At 41.4% G+C, this 21,547-nt stretch overlaps 2 protein-coding genes across 8 annotated transcripts in view; both read left to right on the forward strand.

Moving 5' to 3' along the window:
• LOC103473821 (inositol polyphosphate-4-phosphatase type I A-like) overlaps positions 1-3,332 on the forward strand; it is a 32,952-nt gene extending 29,620 nt beyond the window's left edge. For all 5 annotated transcript variants that reach the window (XM_008424388.3, XM_008424421.3, XM_008424450.3 and 2 more), the window contains one exon: positions 2,297-3,332. In XM_008424388.3, the coding sequence (XP_008422610.1) occupies positions 2,297-2,429 (133 nt within the window). In that variant the 3' untranslated portion in view covers positions 2,430-3,332. The remainder of the gene's footprint in view (positions 1-2,296) is intronic.
• Positions 3,333-4,558: 1,226 nt separating this feature from the next.
• Positions 4,559-21,521, forward strand: als2b (alsin Rho guanine nucleotide exchange factor ALS2 b). Of its 3 annotated transcripts, XM_008424465.3 has the most exons (35): positions 4,559-4,716; positions 5,094-5,163; positions 5,463-5,608; positions 6,511-7,448; positions 7,881-8,223; positions 9,163-9,337; positions 9,984-10,080; positions 10,164-10,241; positions 10,325-10,543; positions 11,053-11,224; positions 11,296-11,485; positions 11,564-11,629; positions 11,721-11,883; positions 12,472-12,603; positions 12,681-12,809; positions 12,917-12,940; positions 15,310-15,380; positions 15,754-15,820; positions 15,905-16,095; positions 16,174-16,239; positions 16,330-16,428; positions 16,685-16,849; positions 16,927-17,038; positions 17,121-17,198; positions 17,289-17,422; positions 17,508-17,672; positions 17,757-17,874; positions 18,416-18,573; positions 18,661-18,777; positions 18,877-19,053; positions 19,145-19,202; positions 19,285-19,346; positions 19,427-19,576; positions 20,053-20,149; positions 20,236-21,521. In XM_008424465.3, exons 2-35 carry the CDS (start codon positions 5,144-5,146, stop codon positions 20,272-20,274), a joined length of 5,016 nt encoding a protein of 1,671 aa, XP_008422687.1. In that variant the 5' UTR covers positions 4,559-4,716; positions 5,094-5,143; the 3' UTR covers positions 20,275-21,521. The 3 variants fall into 3 exon arrangements, with proteins under 3 accessions (XP_008422687.1, XP_008422697.1, XP_008422715.1); XM_008424475.3 differs by lacking the exon at positions 12,917-12,940; XM_008424493.3 differs by lacking the exon at positions 12,917-12,940 and having other exon boundaries at positions 7,881-8,178.
• Positions 21,522-21,547: the final 26 nt, after the last annotated feature.

Consider the following 21,547-nt stretch of genomic DNA (forward strand, 5'->3'; position numbering starts at 1 on the left):
TAAGAATTTTTTTTAATTTAAAACAGTTCATGATCATTAAGTAATCAACTATTGAGTTAAGTTATGTTTTAAAGTACCAATTGGAAAATTAAATGCAAACTACACTTTTTTTGCAATTTTTAACTTGTTGATTTTACAAGATTGAGTTCTCCTTGATCTGCAGACCTACCACTGTTAGCATTTATTGAACAAAAACAATAACCTATTTTTAATATTTTAAATATATATAAAATGATAAATAAAGTGACAGCTGCTAGACAATGAAGTGGAAATTAGAGTTTGTTGGAGAAAAAATGTCAGTTTCAGAGATATATTAATTATTTACTATCCATCTTTAGAGATACATGATGATACAGTTCTTCTTAAAGGATTCAGTTACGTTACTGTTTCATGGAGCTTTTTGTTCTTGTTCTTGTAGATCTATAAGAGGATATATTTGAAATATGTTTTTGTAAGAATTATATTTAAGTGCTTGTTCTGTTTTAGTACATTGTTGTCTGTGATATTTATTATGAATCAGGAAATGAGTATATACATAAATCAGTATATCTATGATATACTGATCATAGTATATCATAGATATACTATGTAAGAGTAAGACAGTTATGCTTGTGCCATAACTGTCTTACTCTAGTCACTTTATTTCTTTGCTGTGTACGTCTGTTTTTACTGCCTATTGAAACTGAATATGCATTTTCTTGTGTGACTAAATTTCTTCACAGATTGCAGCTCTGTCCAAAACTCTAAGCCTTATTGTCAGATATTGTTTTTGGGGATGTTTGACTTGTGATGTAACATTATCATCGTGTTACAATCCTCACGTCTGACTGTAAACTGATACAATGAGTGAATTTCAGCATATTATTAACAGAAAAATATTCTGCATTACGGTTTCTAATAAGACTTTTACAGAGATTTGTGCAGAAAGTTATTGCGATAATAGTGATTTTGTTGCTTTTAAGGTGTCAGTTTTGTTAATTTATTCCAGTGGTAACTTTCATATTCCAGCTGCAACCAGACATGTATTACGGTAAAAAAAACAAAAAAAAAACAGTATTTTCAGCTATGCCTCAAATTAATATCACTTTAATGTCTAAACTCTTGCTTTGTCCAGCACCCACAATGTGTACGCAAATCCAAGAAAACTCTCTGTCTATGTGCCCTTACAGTCATAATGCTGCTCAAATAAATGTTTTATGCCTCCACTTGGAAAATATATATATGTCAGTATTGTTACTGTTTTTTTTTTCTTTTTTTCTTCTTTCTTGTGTCGGTTTTACTTTTTTTTTTAAGTTGATGATATATATATATGTTTTTTTCTTGTAATATTTTTCATGTATTTTTTTTTTTCTTTTACATTATATGGCTAAATTTAAAAAGTCTCACCAGTGCAAATTTCATTTGATAAATTTCTTGGTAATTGATCATCTGGTTGGCCAGCCGCTTCTAAGCAGATAATTTAACATTTTTATTTAAAAGCACATTGTTTTTTATTTATAGATGTGGATGTAAATGTCAGATTTCCTAGCTAACTTGATTAGCTTACCTGAACTGAAGTTACAAGCAATAGAATTAAAAAAGTTAAAGAACATTTCAATTTAGGCCTTGCTAGCTAAATAGCAAGTTAGCTTTGCCATTAAAATCTCTGTAATTAAAGAAAAGCTAGTCTCAAATCGATAATCAAAACCTATAAATATTTAAGCTTGTTCAAAAATAAGAGATACACTAGAAGTTATGGACTAAAATTTTGCTATTATAATGTAAAATATGTATCTTCTAGCTAACTAGTTAGCTCGCTACAAGTCTGCTATGCAAATAAGTTACAAATTGATATTTACAAGTAGTAAACCTTTGTATCCTAATCTAGTTCATTTATTCAACCTAATAACAGACAAGTTAGTTGGATAACAAGTTAAAAGGGACATTTAAAATGCTTATAATTCAAACTGTACAGATTAGAGAAAAGTGTTAAATAAGGTAGCTTGTTTTCAGTAAGAAGCACTTTTATAAAACATCCAGCTTTCACTGTGTAGGAAAGTCCTACATGAAAAGACTGCCTGATAGATCAATTGATTTACATTTTTTAACAAGTTAGGTTGCCAAATAATATTATATATTACAATTTTATTGTTATACATAAAAAAGGTAATCTAACTTGTAGTCGCTTTGTAATTTAGCAAAACAACTTGATCGTCCATCAGGTAGCAAGTTAACAGTTGTCATGCCTACCCACGGTGTGTTTTGATTGTGTTTTAACTCTTTTCGTCTCCCCCTCCCGCTTCTTTTGTCTTCACAGCGAGGGCTGCAGACGAGAAAACACAGTGAAGAACGTTGGCGCGAGAAAATACGCCTTTAACTCGTTCCAACTCAGGGCCTTCCCCAAGCACTACCGGCCACCTGACGGCACCTACGGGAAGGTGGAAACCTGATTGAACCAACCTGGAGGTGCTTGTCAAGAGCATCACATGACCTCTTTGTTTTTTTTGAAGGATTAGACTGAGTAGAGTCATGATACATTTCAGACATTAATATCACCTGGTGAGATATTAAAATATTTTAGATATAATTATTTTTATTTTTCTGGAGGTAGAGTCTGTGATTCAACATACACTGTACGACCACACTGAAAACGCTGAGGCAAATCCTATGACAAAGACTGTTTTCTGGCACATATACAGTATTCCGCGTATGTTACGTTACTCATAAGTTGCTAAACAGTGTTTTTACCTCACTGCCTCAGTCTTTTCAATCACTGATAATCGATATATAAATACCAAGCTTTTAGTTTAAGCAGAAAAAAACTCAAAATACTTGGTAGGTTAGAAGAACGAATTGTGTAAAATCAAGCCTTTGTATATGAATAGCTTATATGAATAGAAGCACACCTAGTGCACTTATGTAGCATAAGTGCCTTCAAAATGTTGTCTGAAGTGCCCATGAGCAAGATATGGATTCTGTCATACCTTTTGTTTTGTTTGACAGAAAAGTCAGAAAAGTTGACGTCTTGTTCTTCAGTTAAAAAACAACATATATTTTACCATTTAACTATTAGAAAGACCAAATGAGGAGGTTTATATCAGAACAGTCTGATTTGACATATTTTATGACACAAGAGGGCGCCACTGTGCTTCTACCAACATATAATGTCTGAGTCAGCTGCCATCTGTGCAAATCCATGTACATTTTAGTCATCATGGAAAGTTAGTTGTCTTTTTTTTTTCTTTTTGTTTTTACTCTGACACAGACGTTTCTCTTTTCTGTGAAAACCGGCCATATTTGAAAGTGTTTATGTTGCAGTGTTGCTAAAATAAACTACTTTTTTGTTTGTTTTATTGGTGTTTAAGTGAATCTATTTTCCTGATTGTTCGCATTACTTACAAAATATAATAGATGTGGCATTCTGAGAAAATGTTGTGTAGTGATTTAAAGACCTCTGTGATCTGATACATTCTCCTGTCCAATCCAAAATGACTCAGTTTGGCAGACATCTTTTTATGTTCCTGTAATGTTTTCTGCTGCAGATAAAACTGAACTATTTCTGTACTCATTTTAATTTCATCTCCATTCTTCAAATGAGGCTGATGGGTCAAAGCTGCCTGGGAACAATGAGGAGGGATTAAAGGTTTGTCTCATTAAATGTATTAATATAGAAGCTATTTGCACACAACCTAATGCAAAAAACAAAAAAGAAAAAAAATGCAAACATAGCACCAACATTGTCTCATGAACACGGACACGTCTTCATTTAATCTCTTTAGAACTGCATCTTTAACTGCTTTATGCCTTTTCATTCTTGAATCTGCTCACCATCCAGCTGAGCTTCAGTTTAACAGAGCAGGAAAAACCTAAGAGATCTCACTCTGATGTTTAGAGAAAAATGGACCTCTCCATCCGCAAGACATTTGTGAAATGTGACAGTATTACTCTGAGATTAGACATCTCTAACAATATTATTGTAAACTTTTTTAGTTTCCATTTGCTCTATTCCTTTTCATTCTAATCTATTCCAAATTACATCCAATATCACCTCTTTTGAAATTACATTGTTGGCGTGACCTTCTGCATAAATATAATTAGTAGAAAAAGTTTCAAATTTAGGATGGAAGACAAAAACTACACAAGAATAAACCTAATACTTCCTTCAAAAACCCGTGTTGAATTCAGCCACGTCTCTTTTTGAGGAAATAGTTCCTGGACTTTTGTGACCTACGTATTATGTTATTAAATTGCAGCAAATAACCTCCCATCCACCCCCAAACACATGGCTAATAAAATGAAATGCGTTGTTTATTACCAAACACTCTCCATTTAATAATACATAAATTAGGATTTATAATGCTCCCCCTTCAAATATTATATAAAATGTATGCATCAGGTCCGTTTACAAATGGCTGCACTTTGGGCACTCTTGATTTATCAGCACTGTGATTCATTAGATGACAATTATGCATAAGTTGGATATTAAAGGATTTCTAAATGTCCCAAATTCTAGTTCCGGCGTAGGCGTAATGTCACTTTAAGAAAGCTGCTTCTCATTTTTTCTCAATTTCAATGCTGAGTAGCTCCTCTTGTTTTGTAGACCATCTTTGCAGCTAACCGCTAGTATCAACAGTAAAACAACAAGCAGCGGCTTTTCTCTGCCAACAGCTCCACTAACGGAGGATTTACCTTCTGGGCTAAAGTAACAACCAGAAGAGCAGTCAGCAGAACCGGCCGGTAAGAAAAAGAAGTTGTTTTTAAATTATTTTTTTTATCTTGTTTACCTTTAAGGTTTGGGTTTGTTTTTGTTGCTAGCTGCCAGGTTAGCTGATATCAGACAGCAAAGATTAGCAAACACCTGCCAGAGGCTGTATTATGATGTTTTTCACAATTATTACGCCCGCAGTTTGTGCTGCAAATAATGGAATAAATGTATTTTAATGAAATGGTACATTTTATCTCAGAAAAGATGTGAAGGGCGACAACGTGCTTTCGGTTTAACATCTAAACCAGTTGGCTCTGTTGTATGGTTTCTGTTTGGTTAAAATCAGATTGACAGCCTATAAATGGGCTTCATTAGGAAGCTGCCTGTTAATGCTTGGTTTGTTACGCAGGGCTGAGAGCAGCAGCCAGGTCCTGATGGAGCAGTAGAGCCCACTCACTGATGGAAGCCCAGGGGAAGAGGTAGGTCCACTTAAAGCCCACCACCTCCCCAGGATTGGGGCTGATATAATCCTGCTCAGCTGTTTCTGCAGGCAGCCTGGATGGATGTGATCACCATGTGACATCGCCTACGGACAGAGCTCACTTCTGCTTTAACCCACAAAACAAATCTTGTTGGAAAAGCTGCTACTGCAGCCACCTACACATCTCCAATTCCTCTTTTAATCACTCTTTCTTTTATTTAAAACTGATCGAAGTTTTCTTTTTCTTTTTTTTTTTTTTTTTTTTTGCACTGACATCAATGTGCTTTTCCCCTCCAGCTCTGAAGATGACGACGGAGGGGAGCGGGGTCTCCTCCACTCCTGGAGGGGCTACTCCTACAGCGTGGTCCCAGAGAGGCTGCTCCTCCCGCGGCCAGTGCTGCAGGTCGCCCTCGGAGCGCAGCACGGGGTTCTGCTGGTGGAAGGTCAGACTGCGCTGCCGTGATTCAAAGGCATAGAAACGAAGCTAGGGTTGTCCCGTGGCGCAGTGGTTAGAGCGCCACGGGACTCTAACCGCAGATAGAGGTTACCGAGTCCGACTCGTAATTTCAATTGCTAATAATGTGTAGTAAAGGAACCACGTTAGGCTGTTATCTGCATGTATAATATGACAAGATAACTGTAAAGTCTTTCCCAATTAGGAGAGTACTTTGACACTTACTGCCATACCTCCTAAGTGGGTGATAAATTGATTTATCAAATCTTTGGTTTCTGCATATTTAAATTTTGGAAAACTTTTTTTGTTTCAACAAAGGTCTTCATAGTTTTGGTTTCCATAGTTCAGAGTGATGTCAGCATGCCCAAGGTCAATCATCTTGTTTGAAAAGCTGTTTTACAGCTTCTATTTACTTGGACTTTAAATTCAATTCAGCTCAGCGACAGAGTATTAGGGTCAGACTAAGATTTCTCTACTTTTTTTTTTAATGAAAAGAATTAAGTCATAAAAGTACAAGGGTGCAGTCATAATTTTAGGAGAATAATATAGATCAAATTTTAGGGATTTTTCCTGGTAAAATCCCAACTTTATTCTGCTAATATTGTGACTATATTCCCATAATTAAACAAAAATTAATGTCCTGGTTCTAATACTCCATCGTACAACTCACAAGGGATAATTGAAATAAAAATCACTTCTTGAAAATATTTTCTGCCATTTGTTTTTGTTTTTTGTTTGTTTTTGTTTTTTCAGAAAAGAAGGCGAGTAAAAAAAATTGATTGAAATCAGATTTTTATTTCCCAGTCCTACTCTGAATCTTAATTTAACTTTTTTTATGTGGAGCTGACTTCTTATTAAAAGAAAATTTTCCTCTGTTTTTTTAATTTACAGGAGGACAGGTGTATACTTTCGGGGAGTTGCCATGGAAGCAGACTCAGTCTTCCCAGCCTGCTAAGCCGACCCTGGAGAACGCTCTCAGCGGGCAGCGGGTGGTCGCGGTCGCAGCCGGGAGCTTCCACAGCGGGGCGGTAACGGAGGACGGTAGCGTCCACATGTGGGGGGACAACGCGGCGGGCCAGTGCGGCCTGTCAGGCCTCAACTGCGTACCCAACCCGACGCCCGTAGCCCTGCTGGAACCCAGCGGCGCTCAGTCGGTGCCCGTCCTGGAGCTAGCTTGCGGAGAGAAACACAGCCTGGCTCTGTCGGCGCAGAGGGAGGTGTGGGCGTGGGGCAGCGGGTGTCAGCTGGGCCTGAACGCGGCCGTCTTCCCCGTCTGGAAGCCTCAGAAGGTGGAGCAGCTGGCTGGCAGATGGGTGCTGCAGGTGGCCTGTGGCGCTTCGCACAGCCTAGCTCTGGTGCGCTGCGTGGGACCCGACGGTATCCAGCGCCCCCCTGTGGACAAATGCAACCAGTGTAACCAGCTTCTGTACACGATGACGGACAAGGAGGACCACGTCATAATCTCTGACGGCCATTACTGCCCCATGGGAGTGGAAGCCAGAGAAGACCCCCCTGCTATCCAAACCTTGAAAACATCCCCATCTGAACCCATCCTGCCCTCTCACAGCAGCTCCACTTCAACCCCAGCAGCTCCCACTCCTGACCCCACCCCTGACCCTGAGGACTCCCAGAAGGCAGGAACAACTACCGCAGCGCACCCGCCCTCTGACTCGGACCCCCCGCCATCCCCTAAAGCTGCTGCTTCCACCTCCTCCCCTAAGAGCTCCCCGTATCCTGGCGAGCAGGAAGTGAAGGAATACCTGAGGAAGCTGTCGGACGCATCGCAGACTGAAGCCAAGATGGCCAACGGCGGTCTGCACGCGCTGCAGGTGAGCATCCGGATCCATCACAGAACAGAAAAACTTATCTGGCAACTTTTAGTTAAGTACAATAAAAATATCTTGTATTTAATAATTCATAGCATTTCTTAATACATAAATGACCAAGTTGTTTCTCCAGCATTGGCACATTTAGCAGCAGCTACATTAGTTCAATTGACAGCGTTAGGCCCTCCCCCTGGGCTCTGATTGGTTGTTTTTGGTCAATAGCAGCTCAGGGAGGAGACACAAATGATCTGTCTTATAACAAACTGTAATGACATGGTGACAGTTCTAATAAATAAGTCAAGGATTTGTTTTTATTTTTTGTTTTTATAAAAGTTACATGCTGCAGCTCTAAGTTTTAAAAATTTCTGCTGAAATCTGCTTCTGCTCAGGGTTTTTTTTTGTGTGTGTGTGTTTGTTTTTTCCCCCCCCCACCAGACGCCATCTTTGGGCCGCGGCTCGTCGGCCCTCAACAGCCTGGTGGCGTCCTGCGCCACGGCGGTGGGCGAGCGCGTCGCCTCCACCTACGAGGCCCTCTCCCTGAAGAGGATGATGAACTTCTACTTGCCGTCGTCACGGCTAGAGGCGCTCGGCGGGGCGGCCGACGGCGGGGCGGAGCGCGTCCGCCGGGAAGAGTCTGTCCAGGCCAAGAAGAGCTCCAGCACAGGGGACATTCACGAGGAGGAGGCGGAGGGTCTGCGGCGCCGCCTCTCGCTGCCGGGGCTCCTCTCTCAGGGTAGATACGCCGTTCACCTCTTATCCTCCTCCTATGGCCCGCTGCGTAAGTACAGCAACCGCGTGTGCTGCTGGATGCATGCCTTTCACTCTGGAGCGTCTATAGCTGCGTTTCCATTAGCCATAAAATTGTGAAGGCACATTGAAATTGGATTAGGACAATAAATATGTATTAATGGAAACAACCAATTTTGGCAAAACATTTTCAATAAAAGGTTTTTACGCTAGGGGGCAGTATTGTTTTTTTTCTACTGGCGGAAAAGATGAAGAAGACAACAGGAAGTGACAGGAGGCAGATGGCGCTGTGAACAAGCGTATTCACGTGTGATTTTCATTGCGTATATTTAATTGCAAAACTGTTTTTCTTTTTTTTTTCTACATTAGCGGAATATAAACCAAATTTTGCTCACATTCGTAATGGAAACGCAGTTTATCTCATCTGCTTCTGTGTTGGCTGATTTTCCAGTTTTGTTTTGTCGTTTGTTTTGAGCCGTTCATGTTTTCAACATTCGCCACAGAGAGGCTAAAGGTCAACCTCTGAAATCTCCCGGTCAATAGACGACATGCGGCAGCCACTCATCTGGATACGGCCTGCAGCAGGTCGTGAACATTAACAAGAAGTGAAACATTTAGTTGAAGAATCGGTTTCCAAAGGGAAGTGGAGCTTGTCGCAGAGGTGGTTTCTGACTAAAATGCACCACATTTCTCATTATTTAAATTAGCAGGACATGCAGTAAGTAGGTCGCTATTTGTGCACGAAGCACATCCAGTTTTCTTCACCGACGGTTTGAGTCGGTTTTGTTTTGGTTGTCTCTTCGTTTCTATTAACCTTCACTGATCTGGACGTTTCGTCTGATTAAATGCAGCCATTGCTTCCGTCTGTGCGCAGGCATGAGTTCACTCCCGTCTTTGAGTCACTTTAACCTCCATCATCACAATGTCCCTGAATCTTCCAAAAATGAACCTTTTTTACGTGTCTGTGCAGTGTCGCCGAGGCTGCTGAGGAAGATGGGGCGCTCCAGGACCCGGGCCTTCGCCCTCACGCCCATGGGAGGGGGCGTCCCCGAGGACCAGGAGGTGTTTCCCACTCTGCAGACCGAAGTGTGGAGCTGGGGAAACGGCGAGCACGGGGAGCTGGGACACGGAGACAACCTGGACAGGTGGACAGACTAAATGAAGGGCTTCAGTTTTCCTCAAACTGACGTTTTAGGAACCAAAGTGCTATTTATCTCTGTCTCTATCTCAGCTGCTAAAAATCATCGATTTTTAGCAGCTGTTTCTTTTGCTGATGCTTAATGTTAAGTTTAACTTGCAGTGTTTGCGTTAGGAATGTGTGCAAAACCAATTAGAAAGTTTTAGATTAATCTCAGAAATGTTCTTCAAAAAAAAAAAGTAGAAAAAAAAAAACATAATAAATGTTTGATTTTTTTCAGAAATTTTCTGAGCTCCAAAAGTCAAAAATTGGTAAGAAAAAAAAATATTTTGAGATGAATCTCAGAAATTTTATTTAAGCAACTTTGATATTATTTCAGAGTTTCAAAAGTTGAAAATTCTTGACTTTTGAAACTCAGAAATTTCTACATTTCTTTTCTAGCAAATTTCTGAGATTCAAGTTTCTTAGCAGATATTATACTTCTCTATCTCCAATGGCCCCAACATGCGGTCATAGAAAAAGCAACTCGTCCTTGTACCAAAACACGTTTTTTTTTTTTTTTTAATTGGTGTGTTTTCATTAAGTAATTCTCAATATTGTCTATCATGTAGTCGGTGGAAACGCTGCGATGTGTGTTTGGTGTGTGTTTGCAGGCTGCAGCCGCTCTGCATCAAGAGCCTGAACAAGAAGGAGGTGATCCGTGTTTCAGCCGGCGCTCATCACTCCATCGCTCTGACGGCTCAGTCTCAGGTCAGCACTTAACATTTACGGTATTTATCTTGAATTGCTAACAGTATATTTAAAAAAAAAATGTGTGTGTATCTCCTCTCTAGGTGTATTCGTGGGGCAGTAACCTCTCCGGTCAGCTGGGACACATGGACACGCCCAGCACCGTCCCCCGTCTTGCAAAAGTCTGTAAACTAACCGGCGCTGAAGTTCATCCCAGGAGTCGCGTTGGCGTTTTTATTTGTTTATTTTTCTTACTCCCTTCCAGCTGTCAGAGGGGATCCGGGTTTGGGACGCCAGCGCTGGGGAGAGACACACTCTGCTGCTGGCTGACGGAGACTGCATCCAGCCCATCATTTACTACAGCGGGCAGCAGGTGAAGGAGGCTGGTGGAGAGGAAGAGGAGGTGGAGGAAGAAGTGGAGGAGGAAGACGAGAGGCCGGGAGGCTACACCCAGCAGCCCGTCCTGCTCCCATTCTGCATGAATGTAAGATTACGTTGCCAACTCATTCGATGCTACATTCGTTCAGCGCAAATAAACCTTGACATTATGTATGAAATACATACATAGGTACATGTTTGTCATGAACCAGGTCTTCATTCATAATCTTAAAAAAGTTTTGAATTGGAGTTAGTGAAGCCCATATTATATTTATTTTCTTTTTTTAATTTTTTTTATTTCTGGCTATTATTTTCTGGAGTATTTCTGTGTATGAAGACGATATCCAATTATATAGTATTAAACTTTTTTGTCTTTAATTTTATGTCTTTTCAATAGTCTTTAAAAAACTAGTGGACATAATTTTATCAGTCCACTGGAGCTGACCAATCAGTCCAGAATGTGGTTTATAGTTGCAAACTGTGGGGTATTGTGATGTAAAACTAATCAGCTTTGCGCTAAAATTATGAGTTTTTTTTTTTTTTTTTTTTATCTTGATATTTATTTTATTCAGAATCTTTTTCCAAATTTTGTCCGTCTTGCGTGTTGTACTTCAGCTGGGCTTCGTGAGCGGTGTGGTCGCCGGCGGGCGCCGGTGCGTCGCGCTGTCCGACAGGAACGTCATGGGCTTCATCTCCAGTCTTCACGAGTTGGCGTCCGCGGAGAGGAAGTTCTACTGCAAGCTGTGCGACATCAAATCCCAAGTTCTGCGCCCCCTGCTGGAGCTCGGTGAGAACAAGTTAAATTGATATTGGTACCTTTGTGTGTAAAATGCCTCACTAATTTGGCTCCTTCTTCAGAGTCTCTGAGCTCGGCGTTGGGGCCGGTGGCCACCGAGCTCCTGCAGACGCTGGCGGGCAGATTCAGCCTGCTGAGCCACCTGACCGGGCAGCACGCCGCCAGCCTCACCACCAACCTGCGACGCGGCCGTGACGTCAGCAGCCTCCTCATGCTGGAGCACGCCAGCATCTTCCTAGACGTCTACAACGAGTTCGTATCCAGATACGCGACGTTCCTTTGATTCTGCGCTCCAGCTTTCTGTTTAATAACTCTTCTGTTGTTTTAAAGCTACTGTTCAACTGTAGGGAACTTCTTTGTGATGGGAGGTTTCCACGCTCTTACAAAACCGTCCTTGTGAGTTTACTATTAGCTTTAACCTGAAAACATGTGTTTCACAATATTAAATGCTAATTTATTTTGTTCTTTTTTTTTTTTTTTTTTTAAGGGACATTTTTGGGAAAAGTCCCGAGCTGCTGCAGAGGTTGTCGGAGTGCAGCGAGGAAAACACCGCCACCTCCGACCTTTTGGTGGCGCTCATCTACCTCCCCACACAACACTTGCACGAATACGGCCGGCTGCTGCTTAAACTGGCCACCTGCTTCGAAGTGGTACGCAGAGTAGATGATTGAGAAACACCAATCCGATATCAATATCTGTATCGGTCGTGATATTGAAAACAATCCACATCGGGAATCGAGACAACGTGTCGGTTCCACAAGAGCAAATCTATTTATTCTAATTCTATGTTTTTTTTTATGAGTGATATTTATGTATTTTACATTATATTTAGAATTAATTGTACTTTCTGAACCATTTTAAAGGTTTGTTGCAGTTTATTTTCTACATGTTTGACCAATGTAGTCAACTTATTGTCAGTTTCAATTTTTGCATGTTTGTAGTGTGTGAAGCTATCAGATGTGCTATACTGGTGCAGAGTTATCAAATAAATTTGTAATTCAGTACATTTATGTCCATATTAAAAAACAAAAAAATAAAAATTTTAAGTCAATTGAGCGTTATTTCTCAGCATCGTATCGGACGATACTAAACCTCACATATCGGTATCAGAAGTGATTTTTAAATGTTGAAATAAAATCAGCTTAAATTGTTGATTTGCTGGCGGTAAAGTCGACTAATGACCGTCATTATTCCACCTAAAGTAGGCAGCAATGTATTTATGTCTCTTGTCGTTTCAGAGCTCCGGTGACTACCAGAAGCTGCAGCACAGCTGCTCCAAGTTCGAAGCTCTGACTCTGCAGCTGAAGAGGAAAAGGAAAGAGGCCGAGTACACCTTCCACTTCTGGAAGAGCTTCCCGGGGAAAATGACGGTACTCCTTCGGTTTCGGGCGTCCTCGGCATCTTGTGGCGCTTCAGCAGGATGAATGTGAGCTCTGTTTGTGGCCAGGACTCCCTGAGGAAGCCTCATCGCCGACTCATCTACGAGAGCAGCAACAAATCTCTCACGGTGCAGAACGCCGGCCGCTTTTCCGTCAACTGGTTCATCCTCTTCAACGACTCGCTGGTGCACGCGCAGGTCAGACCCTCATTCGTGCTCTCGCCGCATCACATCTTTGGCTGTTCTGCTTTTTCTCTCTTCGGTGTGTTTCAAGAGTCTGTGTGTGCTTGCCTCTGTGCTGTCAGGGCGTGGCGCCTTGTAAAAACCTTGTAAGTATTAAGCCAGGAGACGATTTCATCTCCCCCTGCCCAGCCCCTCTTCCTCCTCTTTGTTTTTCTTCTTTCTTGTCTGTCTTTGTTTTAGATGTTTAGGGCTTTGTGTCATCGGCTTTATTTTATTTATTTTTATTAATATCAGAGAATTCAATTTAAAATTTGTGAAATTAACTGAAGTCAATACATCTATTTATCCGTTTCTAGATAAATTCAATCTCACTAGTTTTTGTATGTTTAAAGCCTCCAAAAAGCCAGTTAATTCGAGGGAGTAATAATTAATAATAAACAGAAACTGCAGTTGGCCTTTAAGGGGTTATAACAGTGAACTTTTACAATATATTGCACGTAAATATTCAAACGTTTATGTCACGAGTTTGCCAAGCCGTTGACACCAAATTTAGAGGCAGGTTTTCCAGAATGATCAGGTTGTATTAATTTTTTTGTGCAGTCTAGTTTATTTCTTTGGCACATGTTGATAGATATATAGGAAACTTCACCTGTACAATGTATGTTTTGGGTTGAAATATACATATATAAAAAAGTTTTAAAACTTTAAGGGAACCAGTTATGCAATATTCACATTTTGTACTTTTTTCTACGTCCATCTGGGTCTGTAAAAACAGCCCAAGTGCTCGTACAAAACCACCCAGATGTTTTGAAATATTTTTTTAGCTCTGTTGCCCTTTGTTTCACAGTAGATTGACAAGAAAGCAGGTTATGATAAAGGGCAAAGGTCAACGGGCCGGGACTCAAACCCGTCACTGTCTCTCTACTTGGGTCCTGAGTTCCACTCAGCCACTTTTTGACAATAACTTCATGTTTTTTTGGTGTCTGGAAAATGAGCCATTTGAAAAAACCTCCTGAATGTAACATCACAAACCAGCAGGCTCTGGCCCTCACCTATTAACTCCACCAAAACCCAACCTGTTACCTAGCAACCCAAGCAGAGCTCCAGCATGTTTGTGCCGAACAACGACTGCTGGAAAACACAAGTGTTTGGGGCTTGCCCTCCAGAAAACACTTGCTGCATTCTTGTTGGTTGCGCAGGATGTTCCGCTTCTGCTTTTCAAAGACGTATGGTTGTGTAATTGCGCATCGTTTTTCAGCCATTTTCACGTGTGAACATAAATGTTGAATTTGGGGGGCGTGGCCAGCAGCAGCTTATTTGGATTTAAAACGATAAGATGCCCGAAAAGGGCTCAACAAATCTGAAATGAACATGTTTTGTATAGACCGTAGATTTATCTTGACCTGTTCAAGGAAACATGAAAGGCCACTTTTAAGAAAAATTAAGTAAAACTTGCATGTTTTACCATCTTACCTCTATTTATGGTTTCCAACCACAAATATTAAATCTGGGTGCGTTACTGTCTGGATCCTTTAAGTGATGCTCAGCCCTCTCCTGACCTCCACCCTATGCCTGCTCTCCACCTCCAGGACGCTGCATGAGAAGATAAACTCTCCACAACCAAGGCTCTAACATTTTACCCATTTCTTTCATTTGCTTGTTTATTTCTTCACCCACATTACGATCAGTGGTAATTGACCTACATCCAAGAAAAGGTGATGGAAGTTTTTATTTCCTGGGAAAGCCTTGGTTCACGCTGTTGGTTTGGAATATGAAAACTAAAACCACCAACAGTTTTTGTTACCTTCTCAACAGCAGGTTCCTGTTTCATTCGTTTCTCCCATTTCCTTTATGTTCATATCGAGTCGTTTAGTGAGTCCTGTGATTGTCCCGATGGTGTGAGACCTGTTTGGACTGCAACCGTCATCGGTTTTAAATGTAAAATGCGTGACTGGAAGCCAGGCCTTTATTTCTGCAACATCTTTGCAGGACTTCCTGCTGTGTGAATATGAGAAGCAGTGCGTCGGTAGACATTAGAACCTGCATGTAAAAATCATGTGTTTTGCATGATTGTTTTAAATCTGTTATTTAAATGTGAGATTTTTTTTTTCATTAAATACAAGCAAAGCCTGAAGCATAAGGCCCAAAAATGCGAATATTTTTGTTCATTATTGAGACATTTTTAGAAAATTATTTATTTTTATCCATGGAGAAACTTTAATATTTTCCCATTGATAACGAATCATTTTTTGTTGAATACATTTTTTTATCAAAAGTTGAAAACTAGAATATTTTAGAATAAACAGTCCTACATTAAATTCCTTCTTTAAAGCTTTTTAAGAAATGTATATGGCTGTAGGAATGGAAATTGTTGCAAATCTGGATTCTTTTAGACTTTAATGTTGGAAACGGAGACTTTTGTCTCAAATGTATTTTTTGAAAGCACATTTTATAAACTGAGATTTTCTCCTTTTATCTTCGCTCTTCCGCTCCTCCTTCCTCCACCTACGTTCAGTTCTCCACCCATCACATCTTCGCTTTGGCCACTCTGTGGGTGGAGCCGACACCAGAGGACGAGTCCGGACTGTAAGTTGTTTAAAAGTAAAGGTGACACAATTTCCAAAACTCTAAAATATTATTGACATAAATTACTTTAAAATACAAATGTCCTCTTTTTGAACCCACGGTTTTACAGATTAAGATTGTAGCAGTTAGCTTTTACAAACGGTGCGAGACTGCCAAAGTCATCCGAAGTTTCGCTCGGTATCCATCACTGAGGAATCATATTTGGATATTTACAGAAAATATAAAACTCGCACGTCATTTGTAATGTTTTGGAATCCATTTTGGATAATTATTTTGACTAACAAATACTTTGAAATGAAATACTTTTGTCCTGGAAGACGTGCGGACAGAGTCAGGCTGGTCGCGGCTGATTTCAGAATCGGTTTCTGTGCAGACATGGTTTGAAGGTGATCACGCCTGAGGAGACGCTAACTCTTCTGGCCTCGTCTTCCGCCGAGAAGGTAGACCTACAAACGGACACGGCTCTCCTAATAAACACTGCTTTTCCTTTTACTGGATTTTTTAAATTTTTTTATTTTTTTTAGACCAAGTGGCTCCGTGCCATCAACCAGGCCGTGGATCAGGCTCTGAGCGGGGCGGGGCAGGACGCTGGCGGCTCGGCGTCAAAGTCGGACCCTCCGATCTCCAGGACCGCTTCGTACACGTTCTATAAAGATGGACGCCTGAAGGATGCGACTTACGAGGGTCGCTGGCTGGCTGGCAAGCCTCATGGCAGGTTGGTCACGGTTTGACACCAAGAAAGCGTTTTAGCCAAAGTAGGATTTCTGTAATTTTATATTTTTTATAATTTCAGAGGTATCCTAAAGTGGCCTGATAGGAGGATTTACACCGGCTCATTCAAAAGCGGGTTGGAGGATGGGTGAGTAATGAGAATAACCTCGAAATGTATCAGAATCACCGAGCAGAAAGATTTATTTTTTCAAACATTGTTTGTGTGTCTCTTGTGCAGCTTTGGGGAGTTCGCTTGCCCCAATAAGGCGCTAAGTAAAGATGATCTTTATCAAGGTTACTGGAAAGAAGGGAAGATGCATGGCCTTGGGACATACCGGTAAATCTATTATAAAGATAACAAGTTAGCTTTTGTTGGTTTTTTTTGTTTTTTTTACCTGAGCACTATGCATTACATTTTAAGGTTTTTCCAACTTGTGTAAATCTGCATTTCTCTGTCTTGGATCTTTACTGATTTCCTCGGTCTTGCCAATCAGAGTTGCCAAACAAACCATGTTATGCTGCTAAAAAGAGAAACTCCGGGTTGCATTTGTCACGATGTTGTGAGAGCCTAAGCCTCCTCTGTCTGGCCGAAGGTACGCAAGCGGCGAAGTTTACGACGGCTCCTTCCAGGACGGCATGCGGCACGGTCACGGGATGCTGCGCAGCGGAAAGCACAACACCTCATCCCCCAGCGTCTTCATCGGACAGTGGCTACAAGACAAGAAAACGGGCTACGGAGTCTTTGACGACATCACAAAGTAACGCACTGAACTTCCCGAGATCGTTTCATTTTGACAAAGAATTGTCTACTCAGATGTTCCTCTTATCTTTGAAGAGGGGAGAAGTACATGGGAATGTGGCAGGACCACCAGCGGCAGGGCACAGGGGTCGTCGTCACCCAGTTTGGTCTGTACTATGAAGGTGCCTTCAAAGACAACAAGATGATGGTGAGAATTTCTAGCAAACAGGCTATAAAATCTAACGGCTGTGAGAGTGGGATTAAATCTGGGGCGGTTTTCTATACTTCAGGGTACAGGAGTCCTTCTGTCTGAGGACGACACAACCTACGAGGGGGAGTTCTCCGATGATTGGACCCTCAGTGGAAAGGTGGACTGAATGTGAACTGATCTAAGCCACCCACTGGGGATCAGATGAGCCCTATTTAGAGATTAAACGCTCCTTCTCTTTCTGACCTAGGGTGTACTTACTATGCCGAATTTTGACTACCTTGAGGGCTCCTTTAGTGGTGAGTGGGGGTCTGGCCTCAAAGTGACGGGCTCCTACTTCAAGCCAAATCTGTTTGACGCTGAAAAGGACAAGAATCGGGCCGTGTAAGTTCTTGTCTTTATCTTTGTAAACCCTTTAAATGAAATGCCTTGCTGTGGTTTAGACCAATCTATCCATCCGACCAACCAGGAAGCTGGGTCGGCTGAGCGTGAGGGCAGAGGAAAAGTGGCGGGCAGTGTTCGAGGAGTGCTGGAGTCAGCTAGGCTGCGAGACACCAGGTCAAGGGGAGCACTTTAAGGCCTGGGAGAATATCGCTGTGGCCCTGACCTCCAGGAGGCAGCAGATACAAGACAGGTACCCAAAAAAATGAGAGTTGATCCCTTTTTAATACTTAGTTACCAAACAGGAGAAGTTCCATTCCTGGTATTTGTTTCTCAGTCCAGAAATATTGTCTCGGAGTCACAGTAAAACTCTAGAGGGCCTGGAGGTCATCCCCCAACATGAAGGGCCTATCACAATCGAGAGATATCACAGTGTCCGACTGTACCTACTCAAGGTGAGTTCATCGGACATTTATCTTTGCATTTAGGTATACATATTTGAATGAGCATTTTTTTTTTACAACAATAAAATTGCTTGATGTAATCGTAACCATGAAAGGGAGTATTGAAGAGCTGCTATCCATTGTGGTGTCCCTCAAGGACGTGTCATCAGTCTCCTTTTTCTTTTTCTTAATTTGCATGGGTTATTTGGGTTATATTATATTTCATGCCTCTGTCATTCATATAGTTCAGTTGTTTATGATTCCTGTCTTATTTCTTTCCTAAACTGTGTCTAAAGGAACGGTTTTGACATTTTTAAAAGTAAGATTCTTAAGAACTTATTTTCTGACTGAAGAAATATAAACATGTCCAGCCACATTTTACTGGTAAGAATGTGTAAAAAAAAAACACAACTTTTTTTCTGGTCTGTGTCTCAAACATGTTGGCCTGTAGATCCTGGTTAGTTTTGGTATGATTGCATCCCTATCGGAATTTAGCTTCAGGTTGTCAAACAAGCAAACACCTGAAAATCAGTATCCTCTTCTGCTGTTTTAGGCTTGTGACACCCCCCTCCATCCTCTGGGGCGGCTGGTGGAAACCCTTGTGGCCGTCTACAGGATGACCTACGTTGGCGTGGGCGCGAACCGTCGCCTGCTGCTTCAGGCGGTCAACGAGATCAAGTCTTACCTCTGCCGCATCTTCCAGATTGTCAGGTACAAGCAGGAACGTCTTCAAGCAAAAATGACGCTGCTGTTCTGTGCGCTTCATCTTCCGGCTTATTTGTGTTAAATTCTCTGCAGATTTCTCTTCCCTGACCTGCCAGAAGAGGGTGGTCTAATACCCGAACCAACTGAAAACCTTCCAGATGAAAACCAGGAGACGTCCGCTGACACCCGGACGGAGTCGCCCAAACCGGGGTACGAACTGAGCTGCTGCTCTCACTGCTGGAACAGATCAGGATGAACTTCTTCTTCTTCTTGTGTTTTTTTTTTTGTTGTTGTTGTTTTTGTTTACAGCCGCGTGGTGAGTAGCTCGGCTCTGCTGCTGCCTGTCCTGCTGCCTCGTCTCTATCCACCGCTCTTCACTCTCTACGCTCTGGAGAAGGAGAAGGAGGACGACATGTACTGGGAATGTGTCCTGCGCCTCAACAAGCAACCTGACCTCGCCCTGCTTGCCTTCCTGGGTGTCCAACAGTAAAAACACACGCTCTGTCTGAATACTTATAACCGCATGGAAGAGAAATCTGGCCTGGTAACTTTATTAGCTCTTCTTTTCCTGTTGCAGAAAGTTTTGGCCTGTTTCAAACCCAAACTCTTTGCCTGCTCCAGGAGAGAAGCAGCCGGTATCATTTATTTAACTTATGAAATAAATTGAATTCTCTACATTTTAGATACAGAGCCTCCTTTAACGATGATGTTCTGTAGGTTATCTCAAGCACTAAAGACGCCTGCTTTGCCTCGGCAGTCGAAACGCTACAGCAGATCAGGTAGAAGTCGGCTCTATAGTTATGGTAAATCTAACATGAACACAGATCAGTCAGGCTTCTCGTTTCCTGTGTGTTTGCAGCACAACGTTCACCCCGTCAGACAAGCTGCAGGTGATCCAGCTCACCTTCGAGGAGATCACGCAGGAAGTGCAGTCTCTGCTGAAGCAGGACTTCCTGTGGTCCATGGATGAACTGTTCCCCGTGTTCCTGTATGTGGTGCTGCGGGCCCGGTAAGGCGCTGACTGGCTCTAATGGCTCAGAGGAAGCAGAGCGGTTGTTTCAGAAAACAGAGCAGATTGAGATCATGATGAGAGATCAACCATCCATCCGTCCATCTATTCCATCCAACCATTTCTCCATCTAATCAACCAGTTTATCCATCCATCCATCCATCATCATCTGACCAACCAATTTATCCATTCATTCGTCCATCCATTCATCCATCCACTTATATAGCCATCTATTCCATCCAACCATTTCTCCATCTAATCAACCAATTTATCCATCCAACCAACCAACCAGTTTATCCATCTATCATCCAACTAACCAACCATTTATCCGTCCATTTATCCATTTACTCGAGATTGTTTCCTTAAACAATCTCTAGGCAGCTGATTTAGTCCATTGATGGTCTGCAGTTTGTTTTGTTAGCTACCACTTTGTCTGTTATCCTTTGAATAAAACCCATCTTGTGTTTTCCCATTAGAATCCGAAATCTCGGCTCAGAGGTCAGCCTGATTGAAGACCTGATGGATCCGTGCGTTCAGCACGGCGAGCACGGAATCATGTTTACCACCCTGAAGGTAACACACAACCGTACACTCTCAGCTTTGCTGGGGTCTTAGCATCCATATTCGGGTCACGCACTCATGTCTCTTCACCCCCGCAGGCCTGCTACTACCAGATCCAACATGAGAAGGTCACATAGAACGACGGCAGCGCCTGTACTTCCTCATACATCCCCGCAGCAGACGATCAGAATCTGTGTGACTTGCTCAGGAAGCAAGTCCTTCAGCTGCTGTCACGTAGACGAGGATCACCTCGTCCGTTCTGACTTTTCGCCTCTGAGCAGGTGTAAACGATGAGCTGCTTCCTTCCATTTTGATCCAGGTGGAGGGTGGAAACATTAAATCACCAACTGTTGAAGGAAAGAGGGAGTTTGGAGTTGTGCTGCAAGGAGACAGAGCCTATATTTCTTACAAAAAAAAAAGAAGAAAAAAAAAATACAGATGTGGAAGTATTTTCATGTGTCATGGTTTACAAGTGGTGTCGACATCAGCTCAAAACTGTAGCGAACCTCTGGTGGAAACAGCAGGTTTGTACAGAAACAGATGTCAGAGATGAAGGGGAGATTAATTAATGCTAAAACCAATTTGATAAATGAGAAATTAGGGAGAAAAAGAAATATATATATATAAATCTGAACTGCTTTGACTGTGACTTGATCAAACTAAAAAAAAAAAGACTTTTTTTTTAATGGAAGACTTTTGGACCTCGGACAGAAGTGATTTTGTGAAGTTATGAAGGTTTAACTTGTGTATTTTATTTTTTCCTTCTAGACAATCTGAGCCTAAATGCCACACATACCTGCAAAGTACCGGACTTTAAACCCCTAGCGCTGTAAAAATCAAAACGCCTCATAAACCTTGTCATCTGAATTATCCTTGGGTATAAATTATGAATTTAGGAGGTTTGTAATTCCTAAAGTAAAAAAAAGAAATCTACATAAATCATCATTCAGAGATGGGATTTCTGCTCCATCTGTTAATATCGACTTTTCTCATTCTTACTCATGCATCGTGTCAACTTGTTCCAGTGTGGAAAACCCACTTAAGAGAGGATTCTTTTAATAAAATACAATATATCACGATTTATCGCATGAAGAGATGAAATTGCGGGGTTTTGTAAAAAGGAAAAAAAAAGAAAACGTTCATTTATTTGTCATTCCCAACGGTTGCCTGTGTCTGAAACGATTTACTCAAGCTGAAGTTGCGCATGAAAACTGACTGCCAAACTGACTGTACCTCATGCTTTTGTTTGTAAAAACAAAGAACAAAAAAAAGTAACTAGAGTCTGTGTTTTGTTTTTGTTTTTTTCCCCTGCTGACGTTTTTACATGCTGTCAAATATGCTGAACTTTTAAACAAAATAAAAAAATTGCAGTGAATACGATTGACTCAAGATAAATGACTGCGTGAATTT

The sequence above is a fragment of the Poecilia reticulata genome, chromosome 2 (assembly GCF_904066995.2).
Source record: "Poecilia reticulata chromosome 2, P_reticulata-male-v2, whole genome shotgun sequence".
In the NCBI taxonomy this organism is placed as follows: domain Eukaryota; kingdom Metazoa; phylum Chordata; class Actinopteri; order Cyprinodontiformes; family Poeciliidae; genus Poecilia; species Poecilia reticulata.

What these genes read in the sequence shown, in the direction of transcription:
- als2b (XM_008424465.3), top strand. Translation starts at nt 5,144, where the DNA reads ATGGAAGCCCAGGGGAAGAG. An exon ending in ATGGAAGCCCAGGGGAAGAG is followed by an intron (nt 5,164 to 5,462) that starts GTAGGTCCACTT and finishes TTTCCCCTCCAG; the next exon opens with CTCTGAAGATGACGACGGAG. An exon ending in GCCTTCCTGGGTGTCCAACA is followed by an intron (nt 19,054 to 19,144) that starts GTAAAAACACAC and finishes TTCCTGTTGCAG; the next exon opens with AAAGTTTTGGCCTGTTTCAA.